Source organism: Electrophorus electricus, chromosome 8 (assembly GCF_041902795.1).
Source record: "Electrophorus electricus isolate QZ-2024a chromosome 8, ASM4190279v1, whole genome shotgun sequence".
Lineage (NCBI taxonomy): Eukaryota > Metazoa > Chordata > Actinopteri > Gymnotiformes > Gymnotidae > Electrophorus > Electrophorus electricus.
In genome coordinates, this window is record NC_137504.1 from 5078375 (window position 1) to 5090806 (window position 12432).

At 41.0% G+C, this 12432-nt stretch overlaps 1 protein-coding gene across 2 annotated transcripts in view; it reads left to right on the plus strand.

The window, feature by feature from the left end:
• The window catches only part of arrdc1b (arrestin domain containing 1b), a 28754-nt gene that overhangs the window by 13226 nt on the left and 3096 nt on the right, over positions 1 to 12432 (plus strand). Inside the window, exons 2-7 of one of the 2 annotated variants that reach the window (XM_027003671.3) lie at positions 4323 to 4433; positions 7819 to 7869; positions 9974 to 10128; positions 10631 to 10813; positions 11390 to 11566; positions 11899 to 12379. In XM_027003671.3, coding sequence (XP_026859472.2) covers positions 4323 to 4433; positions 7819 to 7869; positions 9974 to 10128; positions 10631 to 10813; positions 11390 to 11566; positions 11899 to 12379 — 1158 coding nt within the window. The remainder of the gene's footprint in view (positions 1 to 4322; positions 4434 to 7818; positions 7870 to 9973; positions 10129 to 10630; positions 10814 to 11389; positions 11567 to 11898; positions 12380 to 12432) is intronic. The other variant, XM_081718949.1, reaches the window with a different exon arrangement.

Below are 12432 nucleotides of genomic sequence, written 5' to 3' on the forward strand. Positions count from 1 at the left end.
TTCATGCTGAGGTCTGGACTATGATAAAGATTGGGAAGAAGGTATTCCTCTGCTTCTTTTTGCTATCCGTAACACAGCTCAAGAGTCTTTAGAGTGCAGCCCTGATTTTTGGGCACACAGTGTGCGGTGAACTGAAAGTTTTATATGAGTAGTGGTTGCCATCCAGTCCCAGGACTAATGTTCCCCTTTGTGATTTCGCTGCTAAATTATGCAATTGATTGCACTTCTAAAGAAAACTAGCCAAACTTTTGAGGTTGGTGACAAGGTATTAGCCCCTTTGCTTATGTCGAGATCTTCCTTGAGTGTACGCATTGCAGGCCCCTATGTGATAGAAAAAAAGATTGTCCCCTACCAATTATTTTTTGGCTGTGTACCAACTATCTACCATGTGCACGTCTACCAAATTCAGAAGCCCTATGATATCTGCCAGAGAAGCTATCAGACCTGTCACCCTCGGGACGAGGGGATGACCTCCTTGCTATGGTTAAGAGATACTCATCACTGTCTTCTGATATGCCTTCGTGTGCTTTTGTTGTTTAGCATGATATAGATGTAGGCTCACACCCTCCAATAAAACAACATCCTCTCATGATTGGCCACCCTCCTAGCATCACTGTCTCCATGGTTTCCCTGTCTCGTGTCTTTTTACTTCCTTGTTGTGGTTCTGTTCCTTAGTTTCATTTTCTCCACCCACATTGTATAGTGCTCATTAGACCATGCATTTAATCCCTGTGTTTCTGCTGTCTTGTTGCTGGTCATTGTAATCCATGCCTTGTTTGTGATTCCTAGCCTTGTGATTCCTAGTGTTAATCCTAGACGCTGTTTGTGTTTTGTCTGCCTGCTTTGTTATTCGCTAGTATTAGTTAAGTTTGCTTATTGTTGCTGATGTTTCTGTCATAGCTTGCTACCTTTTTTGTATATGTGTATAGTGTATATGTGTATAGTTCCTTTTAGTTAATCATGTATTCCTGGACTCTAAATGTTCGCTCTATGACCCTGGACTGTTACAATGTTTACGACTGGATTTGCCCAGAGTAAAACTCTCTCTTCTCAGCGTATGCATCCGCCTCCTAACCGCACAATGTTACACATCCCTATTGAGTAAACTCCCATAAACGTGCTTTGTTGGAACAGGAAACACCATACTTACTTGATAATGGTTTAGTCATCCACAGTAACAGCCCTTGGTGTTCCCCTTGTCTCCTGGTTTGAAACCTGACAGAACCTTATGCTTTTGCATGGATTATCATAAAGTGAATAATATTACAGTGCAGGATTCATTCCCCATGCCTCGCATGGAGGACTGCGGCAATTTTGCTAGGAGCTGCTAATTTTGTGAGTAAGGTCGACCTTCTGAAGTGCTGTTTACTCTTTTCACCTCAGCCATCTCAGCTTTCGCCACTCCTGAAGCTATTGCACCACTTTCTTGTAAAAGTTTGTATCTGAACACCAAAGCTTGTAAATACACCAGACCTTTGCTGTAAACCTGTTTGTCGGGTTTGCACTCCATTACTCGTTATTACCGCTGTTGCACTGAAACCCTGTGTTACGGCCTCCCGGCCTAGACAGGGTGCTAACAGAATTGGGCACAGCTGATGAAGGACCTCTGTCTGAAACATTCTGCCTCTCTGTGTACTTTACTACAATTTTGAATCTCTCTCTCTCTCTCTCTCTCTCTCTCTCTCTCTCTCTCTCTCTCTCTCTCTATATATATATATATACATATATATATATATATATATATATATATATATATATATATATATATATATATATATTTACCTCCCATTTCACATACAATAACACCGATTTTCATATATGCACCCTTTTGGATTTGGATTTGACATACAGGTCTTACAATTTATAAATATAATTTTAACACTAATTACAATGTATGTTATCATAAAATGTATACTTTTGAAGTACTGTTTCAGGGAAGGCAGTGCAGTATAATTGCAGGGCTACAGGAGTCTTTATGACCAATGCTATATGATAAAGGAAATGAATATGTCCCTACTAGCTAAACATGAATTCATGAAATGTACATTTACATTTACGGCATTTAGCAGACGCTCTTCTCCAGAGCGACTTACAAAGTGCTTTGTCATTTACTCATAGAATACATCCTAACTAGTACAGCAGATACTAGTACAAATACCAATGTTCTAGAATACTGTAGAAATACAGGGATCACTGCTGATGTGTAGAAGTACAAAATACATAAAGTATATCTTAAACAATGATAAGTGTAATAAACAATAAGTACTAGAGTTTGTTAAACAACAGTGTAATAAACAATACCCTACAATAAGTACTAATTTAGTCATTTAAATATTCCATGAATAGGTGGGTCTTAATGTGCGTTTCAAGACTGCAAGGGACTCTGCTGTCCGGACAGCAAGTGGGAGTTCATTCCACCATCTTGACACCAGGACAGAAATAGTCTTTATGCTTGTCTTCCATGAGACCTGAAGCGCAGTGTTTTAAGCCCAGCCGTACTTGAGGTTCGAAGTAATCAAGGTATGGATCGGGCTTTGACCATTGAAATGCCTTCATTTGCTGTGGTGTGTACTACTCGCATGAGTGGAGCACAGGCTGTGTTTTTCCTGGTTGTAACAACGATGCCCATATAGCCAACAGCAGATGGTCCGAGTATGGATTTGCTACTGAACTCTAAGGATCCTCTCCTGCTCCTTTCCTTTAGAGCTGTCTGTTGTTTTTGAGGCAGTGACGGAGGGGCCGTCATGCCCACCGACCAAAAAGAGTGGCTTCCCTGGCAGCAGACTGGTGCCATCTGCCACTTGTGTTTGTGTGAGGCATTGATGGGGTGCTGCTTTAAACCGTGTGCCAGTAGCTGGCTGGACATCAAACCTTAAAATTCCACATAGACGCTTGTCTGATCAGAATGTGGCAACCCAATAACCCAACTCCACATCCTCATGTATGGCGCTAATGCTTTAAAACCATGCACAATGTCTTCACAGTATTCTCATGACTCAAGCATTCTGCTGTTGTTTTTTCAGTCAGGAGTATTGTTTTTTTTGCTGAGGAAGTGCAATCCTGCTGGCTTTCTCACATCTGAGCTGCAGAGTTAGACTGCACTGTAAGAGTCGGAGACAGCTGACCAGCACAGCGGACCTACTACTGATAATGGCATCTCTCACACTCTCATTTTCTCCCTTTGCCCAGTGGGTATTTCAGTAATTCTTTGTGATTATGAATGGGAAACCTGATGCTCCTGGGAAGGCAGTGTCAGTGAGAACTGAACTTGCCTGGATGTGTATGTGTGTTTGTGTGTGTGCATGTGTGAGTGTATGTCTGTGAATTACAGTGGAGAAGGGCTTTGTGTCCCCATTCTTATGAGCTCATTGGATTTGAGCTCATCCTGGGTGTGTTGCTGTTGGGCTGTTGGTGAATTTTGGGAAACAACATATGCTGTCTGACCAAATTAAGCCATTGTGGAGATCTTGGAACTGGACAATTGTAATGCAAATAAGGGTGGCCGGTGCTTTCTCTTAAGTACAGTATGGCAGACGGCTTTCAGACCGGATGGCCATTTCATGTGTTTGCAGGAGCTCTCCTTTGGAGTACTTGAACAATACTGTCAGGATTTTTCATTAATGATAAAAAGTGCCTACACTTTGATTGGCCCTACTGATTAAAAAGCAGATTACTCCATTTTACCTATTGAATTATTCCTAAATCACTTCAAAGTTCTTAGACAAAAATTCTGAGGTGATTTTGAGGTGATTATAATGAATTGTGCCTTTAATCTGTGTGCTAATTTTTGGAAAGAAGAAAGATGAAAGGGCCTCTGACCATAACGACTGTGCCTGCACAGTCACAGGCTAGTTCTAGCATTTACTGTATTAAATGTAGTATGTACTGTATTAAAGATAATGCCAGTTCATGGTGTTTTTATTCCACAATCAGAAGTCTGAATTAAGGCATGGAAAAATGGGATATGGAATATAGTGCTTCACAACTAAATTTAATACAAAATGAAATTATACTAATTATTGAAGAAAAAAGGCATTCATTTGAACATATAAATATAGAGAATGTAAAATGGATTAATTAGACAATGAAATAATATGAGCTGCATATTATATTGGTTATGATAATTTCATATATGATCCTATCAATTTTTGGAAAAAATTCGTAACAAATGCTGGAAAAAAACTCATTAAGCGTTTACCTATTTGTTTAATATTTTTGGTGGCATATTGAAGCTGGAATGTGTAAAGACATGATCACAGTGTAGAATGCTTTGAGCCATGCGTTTGAGCGTGGTAAGACTGACCCTGCTCTCTGCTTTGCAGCCATCAAGGTGAACTGTGTGGGATCATGTGGCGTCTCAAGCAGGATGAACGACATGTCATGGATGCTGGAGGAGCAGTATGTCAGCAGCATGCTTTCCATAGCAGATAAAGGTGAGAAGATAGACCACCTCTCGTCCAGTCCCTCTGGCGCAGTTGTTCATCATCTCCTGCTCATTTACTGGTTCAGTCTGCTGAGAAGTTGTTACAATGGCATACGGCTGGTCCTCTGCACGTCTTCTTGTGTTTAAATTATTCGCACTTGCAGAAGGCATTCGTCTTTTAAAGGCATTCTCGACGTGCACTCAGGAAAACATGGCCCACTGTGTCTTAGAGCAGGTGACAGTTCCTCTCGGAACTGTCTGCTTTCACACTGTAGTTCAGTTCTTCTTTTCATCCGTAAATATGCCACCTTTCATTGCTATCATTTCAAAGATGGCTTGCACTGAACTTTAAAAAGCTTGTGACTGCAGGTTATATTTGAGTGGCTGCTTGGTCTGACATCTTGCTTATGGTCAAAATACCAGTCTGTCTGCACTGAGTGTGTCATAAACAGTTTTCCATCTCCTACTGCTAAAACAGATGATTTCAGTGGAAATTAAGCAGTGAAACACAAAGAGACTCGCTTGTGTGGACCAAATAATGTAGACTGACAAACCTCCACCCATCTTTGTGTTTAATTTAAAGCCCCAGGTCTATAGTGAGTGACTGTTTCTTTGTTTTTCCATTATACTATTTTTTCAATTGTTTTATATGATGTATATGTGCCCTCAGTAGACAAATGCAGGGTCATTGTGCCGAGAGCATTTCTCTCTCTCTCTCTCTCTCTCTCTCTCTCTCTCTCATTTCTCTCTCTCTCTCTCTCTCTCTCTCTCTCTCTCTCTCTCTCTCTCTCATTTCTCTCTCTCTCTCATCTCTCTCTCTCTCTCTCTCTCTCTCTCTCTCTCTCTCTCATTTCTCTCTCTCTCTCTCTCTCTCTCTCTCATTTCTCTCTCTCTCTCTCTCTCTCTCTCTCTCTCTCTCTCTCTCTCATTTCTCTCTCTCTCTCTCTCTCTCTCATTTCTCTCTCTCTCTCTCTCTCTCTCTCTCTCTCTCTCTCTCTCTCTCTCTCTCTCCCTCTTTCATACACTCTCTGTGCTGTCCCCTGTGTGTAAGTGTGGGCTCTAGGCTGAAGGACATTACGCGCATCTCTTGTAGTGAGAGTGCTTGTTAGTGTACATGCTCTGGCGTGTCTTACCATCGCTCTCCTGCTGACCTTCCACCTCGCAGCCCTCTAAGGCAGCATGGGGACAGATGTGCTCCCTAATGACTCTCCTCAGAGCCCATAGCTGAACAAAGACAGCGCGTGGCTTCCTGCTCGCTGCCAAAAGCTAATGCCACGCACCCATTAAGGGTTTCCTTGCACGCTCCAGGGCTCAGCACTATGTACTCATGTGCTAATGGGGCCTCTCGCTCCTCCTCGCTGCAGTGTGCTGTGCAGGGCTGGAGTACTGCTGGCAGTGTCTACTTGCAGGCTTTGAGTGCTGTCTCATGTTCCTCTGTGCTTACTGGTGTGATGTTTTATGTTCTACATGTGTTGTTGTGCAATCAGTATCAAGACCTGCAAAAAGTGACGCAAGTACAGAACTCAAATGTCAAAGGTTTCCTGTTATTTTATTGAGGAAAAGTGAAACGCATCTTCGTGCATTTTGAGGAGGGGCCTTTTTTGCTGCGATTGTATGTGTGTGTCTATTTTTTTTTTTTCCCCTCCGCAGGCTGCTACTGGATACATGTGTGTTTTTTAGTATTAACCATGTAACACAACTCCACATTAATGTCCTAAATAATCAACTTGAGTGTTCATTGATCTACTCATCTCTGCTGAACAGTTTCTTTCAAGTGTATTCTCTTGTTTTTGCTTAGTTTATTATTATCGTGCACTTATTTCTTGCTGTCTTGCTCTGTCTTACTGTCTTTCTCTTGCTGAAGCTGAATAGTAATGTAGTATGCAGGCTGCTGGAGGGACACTGTTAGAAATGGTTCTGACACCAAGCCCTCCTATTGACCTCACTCAAACTGAGCTGTTTCTGCTTGCTGCCAGAGCCCTCCCGTGGCCCTTTAGCTCAGTCTGATTGGGATAAACAACAGGTTAAGCAGGATGTCAAAGCTTGATTTCCAAAGGAGACTCCTGTATATAATATATTCTTGATTTATTATTATATTATTGTAATATAATGGTCATTAATATATAACTTGTTATATATCTTAATATATAACTGTATTATACTTGTGCATTTTTTATATTGTTATACAGGTATGTATAAGCATAAACAATACAACGTATTTTGCAGACACGTTTTTACTAACTGTAGTGCAGTACACATAAAAAGTAAAAGCTTCATAATCTGAAATATATTGATGTGCCTTAGCTGAGCAGAGCTCTGGTCATCTATAATTATAGCACATCCAAAGTGATAGTGTTACAACCTTCAATAAGCATGCACAGTTCTGAAGTGCAAGAGTCTTCCTTTTTCTCCAAAGAGAATTCTTTTGAAATATGCCAGATTTCTCCTTGTGCTCTGTGAAGGATTTGGCGATAAGCCACATGTTGTGTCTGGTTCGTGTTACCACACATTTGCTTGCAGTCCAGTACATGAAAGGTGTGCATTCTTAGACTTGTGAGATTCATCTAATGCAGTGATAAATGGCATTGACAAAAAAAAAGATTAAGTCAAAAATTAGCGTAAGATACTTTTTGTATTGTCTTGAAAGTTTTATGATAAAAATCTGTTAGTTCCTTACAAACTAACATCATAAATTGGCATCATAAATTGTCATTATTCTTAGTCTTTATTATTATGAGACATTTGTGTTTTTGGATCTGGTTAAAGATTTGTGTTCCAGCACATGTCTTTAAAAATACAGCAGAAGCCAAGTACTTTAGACAGGAACTGGTCCTTCTCATCATTTCCTATAATATACCTCTTCCTGTCTGATAGACTCCTTCATGTAAACACGAGGAGATTAATGTTGTAGCTCTCAAGTTGCAGTAATTGTATTTAACTCAGAAAACTGCTCTTTACAGCACATGTTCACATAGGGTATTTAATGCATAATTAACTAAATGTTTTATATGTGCTTAGCACATATGTACCTATGTACAGCAACAGCTTTTATTTCATATATAAGTATATAGTTACTGTGTTGGAGTCCCTGAAGATGTCTTGGTGGTTTTCTAGAAAGTGTATTTCTTTTAAACCCCACACTGGCTGTTTTTGTGTGCATTGTCACTAGAATTTGTTTGTCATATGCATATCACCTTGACTTTAACATCTGCATCCTGTCAAAGTCGTGGCCATATCTTAAGACACTATGTGCACACTATACCGCATGTTACCATTCACTGTACAATATTCGGTACTTGAGGAGGTGATCTTGGCTCATGTGTAACAGATAATTCAGACATGGTGTTCTTGATCACCAATCCTGTTCTCACAGCTCTGGTTCTCTCCTCCTGTAGGTAATCTGCCAGCCGGAGAGCACAGCTTCCCATTTCAGTTTCTCATACCAGGTAAGATTAAGGATAAGTGGACTCCCAACATCTGAGTATGTTATAAATTAATTACACACTATAATCCTCCTGGATTAAATTGACATTTACATGGTACAATGGAGATCACTGGAAGTCAAAACATAAAAGATAAGTTTCATAGTGTAGGTATCAAATTATACAGTGGTGATTTTGTTGTGTATACAAACTTAGCGACTCTGAATAATTTCCCCATGGTTACTCATTAATGTTCTGACTAACATCAACATTGGTCCAACTCCCTTCCTTCCTTCCCGGTCTGTCCTGTTTTACGAGCAGCTGTATGCAGAAACTGTTCAGCATTGCTCTTTGAATAGAATTCATAAACACTCCATTGGGAATGGGTGTCTCTTAAGTGTTAGGTATACCACATGGAGGTGTAAGGTCTAAGATAGTCACTGATATCTCTGAAACATGGCGATGGGGGTAGAGGAAGATGTCCTCTTTTCACTTCTTGTCCTGTGACACTAGCAGTGCTAGCTGTACCAGCTCTCATGAGTTTTGTCATGCCTCCCACCTTACAAATTTCTGGAACCATCTACATGGATGGCCGCCATCATTTTGTGCCTGTCAAGGCAACAGTATGTGACTCGATAGTTCAGTTTCATGCTTAACTGAAAAATGAAAGAAAGAAGCAAAAAAAGATGGAAAATGATAAATCAGGTGTAACAATCTTCGGTCTTGGTAGTGACTCATTTCCAGTACACATGATGACACACAGAAGCAGAATGGTCTTCCAGGCAAAGAGCCAGTTTGGAAACAAAACTGTATCAAGGGAACAAACCAAACAATCAAAATGACACACATCCTACGCAGCTGTGACCATGCATGCACATCAGTGAAAGGAGAGCAGAGCAGGGCTGCTAGGCCTCTGCATATCTTTAGATGTTAGAAATATAGTATACTTGGCTCCACTCATGAGCTAATGATCAAGCTCTTTATGAGTTTAGTTGGCTGTGTTACAGCAGGGTGAGCACAAATTCTGCAGTCTAAATAGCTCTCTCTGTGTCCTCGGTTTAATGCCTCTGGATTATAGTAATAACCTCAGTGATGGCATACTGTGCCCTCTGCTGACACATTACAGAAGCACACACTACACTTTGATGCACTGACATAAATTTAGAACCTTTTAGAGCACGTTCAGTCACGACTGTATGAAAGGTCATGAAAGGTGTTGGGCACTGGGTTTGTGCTATGATTGGTGTTTAATTACCTTAATGATTCAATCTTCTGATTATGGATTCTGTACCTAGAACCATATAGCAGAAGCTTTAGAATGAATTCACTTATATGGATGTTTTTAATAGTTCCTTAATTTACAGCAATTAAGCCATCACTGTTTATACTCCTGCACAATCCGTGGATGTCAGAAGAAACCAACAGCAGTCAGCCGACAACAATCAGCTTGGCCTGGAGGAAGGGTTGATGGCAATTTTGGCTGATTGGCTGACCTGTGTCTGTCAGCACTTAGGTTACAGTGCTAACAATAACCTTTCTATAGGAATTGCTCTGGGGAGTAACTGCTGTTCTGAGCAAGGGAATAATAAATGCAATGGCGGAATGCCTTTTTCCCCCTGTCTGAGCTCCAGGCTGTTGATGGAACGTTGTGGATTTGAGCTCCCACTCAGTGGCTTGGTTGGTGATCATACTTCAAAACATCTTGACAGATTTGACCTAAAAGTGATCAAATGTGCCTAATGTGTGTATTTATAGCATCATGCCCAGCCCTCCATTTACCTGCCAAAGCCTCCAGCAATAACGAGCCTTTTTAGATGGATCCATCAGTCTGTTCTTTTTCTCGTCTTTGTCACCCGTTTCCATTATTAGCGCTACTAAATGAGTCCCTACTATTCACAATCCTACCATAGTGGAGCAAGAGACCATTTAGATCACAGGGATCTTAACCAGTGACAGTGCTATATAAAGCTTTGATTAATTAGCTCCATCGAGCTCTGACTAATAAGTCTCTAGGTTACTGTTCCCAACATTTTAAAGAAATAAAACAGCTTTTCTTTAGATGTTTTTATAATAAATGTCAAGAATCACAGTCTACATGACTAACTTTTACAAACCGTGTCATTCTCAGCCCATGCTCCCACCTCTTATGAGGGACCTTTTGGGAAGATCTTGTACAGAATCAGGGCTGTAATAGACACGCCACGGTTCTCTAAGGACTACAAGACCCAGAAGCCCTTCTACCTTCTCAACCACTTGAACCTCAATGAGGTGCCTGATATAGAGGTAAGAAGTTGTAACACTCTTTATAAAAAATAATGTATACAGCATCCATTCATGTCCCTCCAGATATTGCAAAAGAAACCACTCTTTTTATTTCATCTCCATCGGAACAATCATTAATTACAAGTTACTCTTTTTTCAGTATCAGGAAAAAAGCAAGAAGCATATTGTACAGAAAATTACACAAAACCTCCAAAACTAAGTATAATATTAAATGTATAAATAATCAATCAGTTTGTGCAGTCTGTACTGCACCCACTGAATGCCACTTTCAGCCATCCATTCTCACAGTCTTAAAACCACAGAGTTATAGCTGTGCCCTACCCTCCTAAAAGTGTTCCTAACATGGTGTTGCCCAGATGGGTGCACACCAGATTAAAACACCTACATACTTAAATATTATATCACCATATTCTCCTGAATCATTCAACCCAAACCATGAAGAAATATATCCGACAACTTATTTGATTCAATTCCCAATTCCTAAAGTAATTTCTTCTCCCAGCAACCTAGCTGTGCTGTGACAACTAAGAAGTTCACCTACCTCCTAGTGAAGACAGGCACTCTCCTGCTGAAGGCTCACAGTGACCTGAGAGGCTACACCCCAGGGCAAATCATCAAACTATCTGCTGAGATTCACAACAAATCTGGCAAAGACACTGGCTATGTGCTAGCTAGCCTCATACAGGTGGGAGCACACATTTAGATTTTTGTAACAGCCAATAAGCATTCTTACTTCAGTTGAGACTTTTGCAAGACCAGAGAAGTGCGGTGTCAGTGGTTTTTAGACAGCTGTGGTTCTAGGTTCTTGATGATGTAAAATGAGGAACATGTCTCTTATACCCATGTCTGTGTGCATATGTGGAATCAAATTGTGGGGCCAAATCCTTTTGGGATAGTTAACCGTTATAGGGTAGATAGGATAGATAGCCGTGTCAAAGGCTACTTTGCTTAGGGCTTTGAAATGATAAGCTGTGAACAAGTGTGCTCCATGTTTGTCCCATGTATGCTGTTTCCTTGTTTAGCTTTACATATATTTAAATAATACTGACCAAAGCCATTGGAGATGTATAAATTGAGTTGTTTGAAGAGGTGGAGCAGATGAATTTGGATTGGCCATCCCTCATCAAAAAAAAAGCTTTTTAGCTTATTAATCAACACAGATTTCTTTTCAACCTCCTTTCTAGTTGCTTTTTTGTTCTTTCTGAAGGACCTGTGTTCATGTAATGTCATTGATTATCTGTGCTCTTTTTCCTATGCACAGAAAGTGACCTATAGAACCAAACGGCCATTGTGTGACTTGCGGACCATAGCGGAGGTGGAGGGGGCGGGTGTAAAGGCAGGCAAACATGCAGAGTGGCGGGAGCAGATCATTGTTCCTCCCCTCCCTCAGTCTGGCCTTGCTGGCTGCAGTCTCATAGACATCGACTACTGCATCCAGGTTAGGGAGAGAATGCCCTATTCTTCACTTACAGACACACAAAGGCTGGGGGGGATTTTTAAAGATCAATAAGCTCTAGTCATTTTGTTTTATTATCAGTAAAAGAATTCTTTAAAAGTATTAATTATCATAATGCTTCATGGAAAAAAAAAATACTCAGCAGACTGTACTTCACAGACCATTAGTATTTATAAAAATAGATTTCATGAAAATCCAGATATGCTTTCTCTTCTTGACCCTTGCAGACAGTGACCAATAAGACCAAAGAAAGCATCAGTGCCTGTGATTGTGAACTTTTATTGTAACTTTCTAATTATCTCTGATTCCTGTAGGTGTCACTAAAGTCTCCTGAGACAGTGGTCACTCTACCCATCTACATTGGGAACATTGCCATCAACCTGACTGCTTTACAGTCACCTCCAGTCAACACTCTTCAGCATGGTGCTCCAATGCCTCCTATGACAAGCCTCAGTCCCAGACCAGTTGTTCCAAGTGCTCCCCCTGTTGAGGATGACCTGGAGGCTGAGCAGGGTGCAGGGGGGCTAACCAGTGAAGAGATTCCCACCAAGAGTCACTCCCAGCAAGACCCATCAGGCCAGGCTCTTACCCTGTCTCCCAGTGCGTTCAGTCACATGCCAGGCCAAGCTGTTATTCAAAGTCATCACGCCCAGTCAGCAGAGAGCTCCACGCCTTTGTTCTGTGTGTCCACGGGTGCCACTATCCCATTTTTCTCTGAAGGTAATGCCACTCCTGTGCCCACCACATGCCCGCTTATTCTGCCTCCGGAGTACAGCAGCTGGGAATACCCACATGGTGAGTGACCTCATGTGTACACATTATCCTGTTTACTTGATGCAAATATTATC